This window comes from Echinops telfairi, unplaced genomic scaffold (assembly GCF_000313985.2).
Source record: "Echinops telfairi isolate 266 unplaced genomic scaffold, ASM31398v2 ScPeMD7_37;HRSCAF=141, whole genome shotgun sequence".
NCBI lineage: Eukaryota > Metazoa > Chordata > Mammalia > Afrosoricida > Tenrecidae > Echinops > Echinops telfairi.
In genome coordinates this window covers 1,740,805-1,742,699 of record NW_022103935.1, presented here as the reverse complement: position 1 = coordinate 1,742,699, position 1,895 = coordinate 1,740,805, and the positions used below count along the sequence as shown (strand labels likewise).

The following is a 1,895-nucleotide window of genomic DNA, read 5'->3' as shown; positions in this document are numbered from 1 at the left end:
CCCCAAGGACACCGGGGCAGGGATGTGAGGTGCTCGGTCACCAGGAGCCTGCTCCTAGGGGAGCCAGGGCCCCAGCCTGGGAAGGGGCACAGGACTCAGCCGCTGGGCGGGCGGGCCCCCACCTCCTCCACCGTGAGGCCGGGGGCTGGCTGCCTGCCAGGGCTGTAGGCTGAGGAGGATGTCGGGCTGTGGGGGCCGTGCAGGGGGGAGGGCTGTGAGGGCTGGGGGCCGTGGGGGTTGTAGAGGACCAGGGGCTGTGTGAGAAACTGCAGGCTCCCAGGGGCGAGGGACATGGGGTGCTTCCCGAGGGCAGAGCAGCACTCGGGAGTGAGGGGGCAAAGTTGACACAGCAGCAGGGCACTGGGTGTGCGGGCACCAGGGGTCTGTGGGTCTGTTGGGGGGCTGTGTGGGGCCTTGCAGGGGCTGTACGAAGTGTCAAGGCCGTGTGGGGCCGTGTGTGTGCTGTACAGGAAGGCAGGCAGGCGGATGTGCACTTACCGTGCTGTACCCTCGTCCGCACGGCCGCCACGGGCACCCCGTAGATGCTCTGCAGGTAGTTCCTAAGGTCCAACCTGGTCATCCTGAGGAGAGAGGGGCCTGATCACCTCCCCATCTCTGCCAAGGTCACTGGGACCACACAGCACCCCACCCCCATCATCTCCGGCTGGACCCCGTGAGTCTCAGGGCACCTGGAAAGACGAGTGACCCTCCAGACCAGGCCCTTCCCCATGTCCCTGCTCATTGGCGCCCCAAATCCAAACACACAGCATTGAATCCATGCTGACTCAAGATAGACCCTGTAGGACGGGGTAGACCTGCCCCTGTGGGCTTCCCAGAAGAGCTCTGTACAGGAGGAGACCGCCGGTCTTTTTCTCATAAGAGTGGCGGGTGGTGTTTAACATCGCGGTTAGCGACCCACCACGCCCCCAGCCCTCACTAAATCTTGGGCCTCAACGGTTCTGGTCCTAGGTGGACACAAGGCCTGGGCCCTCTTCTGCAGGCGATGCCACAGCACCCCTCCCCGGAGGAGGCTGGGGTTCCCTGCGGCCCTGCACTGCTGGCCCAGGTGGACAGCTGAGGATGTAGACTGGAGCCTGGCATGTCCATTGGAAGGACAGGTTCCCCGGAAGCTGACCAGGATGCTGTGTGAGAGAGAAGTGGCTGGAAGGTTCCAGAAGATGCTACTGCTTTGCTGGTTCTATGGGAGTGCCCAAGAGGGTGCTCTGAGGCCATACCTAGTTGGGTCTGCTGAGCAGGCTGCTCCCAGCTCCCTCCTGGGGAACCCACCCAGTGACTTGCACTACACACACACACACACACACACACACACACACAGATACTTACTCCATGGGGATTCGGAACTGCACTGTATCCTCAGGCTGGGGCCTGCCGGGCCGCACCAGCTGGATGAAGAAGTTGGTCCGGAATACACGGAGCTGGGGGCCGCCCAGCTGGTACAGCGGGTACCTGTGAGTGCAGCTGTGTGTATGACACTCGGAATGCTGTCCCCCCATCAGCAGAGCTCCCGCTGGGCACCAGTCTTGCCAGCTTGGGGCCCAAGGTCACGACTGAGGGTGGGTACTCCTTGGGGGTAGGCGGGGGCTCCCAGTGGGACTGAACCGGATTTCTCTGGGACAGTGATAGTTCAGACCCAGGGGAAGGTGGCCATCAGACTCACACCTCCCCGCTGGTGACCGACTGCGACACTGCGGTGTCTGAAGCTGAAGGAACGGGGGGTCATTTGGGAAGTGGCCACAGGGGTGGGGAGCCTCCCTGTCTCTGGACCGGTGTTTGGGGACCAGCAAGCGGCACACTCAGCTTCGGGTCTGACTGCTGGCGCAGGGCCTGAGGGGTCTGTACAGGCTGCCTGGGAGGGACGCATCTTCCCTCATGCC

The 1,895-nt window shown here is 63.4% G+C and overlaps 1 protein-coding gene across 1 annotated transcript in view; it reads right to left on the bottom strand.

The window, feature by feature from the left end:
- MRPL23 (mitochondrial ribosomal protein L23) overlaps positions 1 to 1,604 on the bottom strand; it is a 4,204-nt gene extending 2,600 nt beyond the window's left edge. Inside the window, exons 1-2 of the mRNA XM_030885702.2 lie at positions 1,345 to 1,604; positions 499 to 581 (exon numbers count right to left, since the gene is read on the bottom strand). Coding sequence (XP_030741562.2) covers positions 499 to 581; positions 1,345 to 1,514 — 253 coding nt within the window. The 5' untranslated portion in view covers positions 1,515 to 1,604. The remainder of the gene's footprint in view (positions 1 to 498; positions 582 to 1,344) is intronic.
- Positions 1,605 to 1,895: the final 291 nt, after the last annotated feature.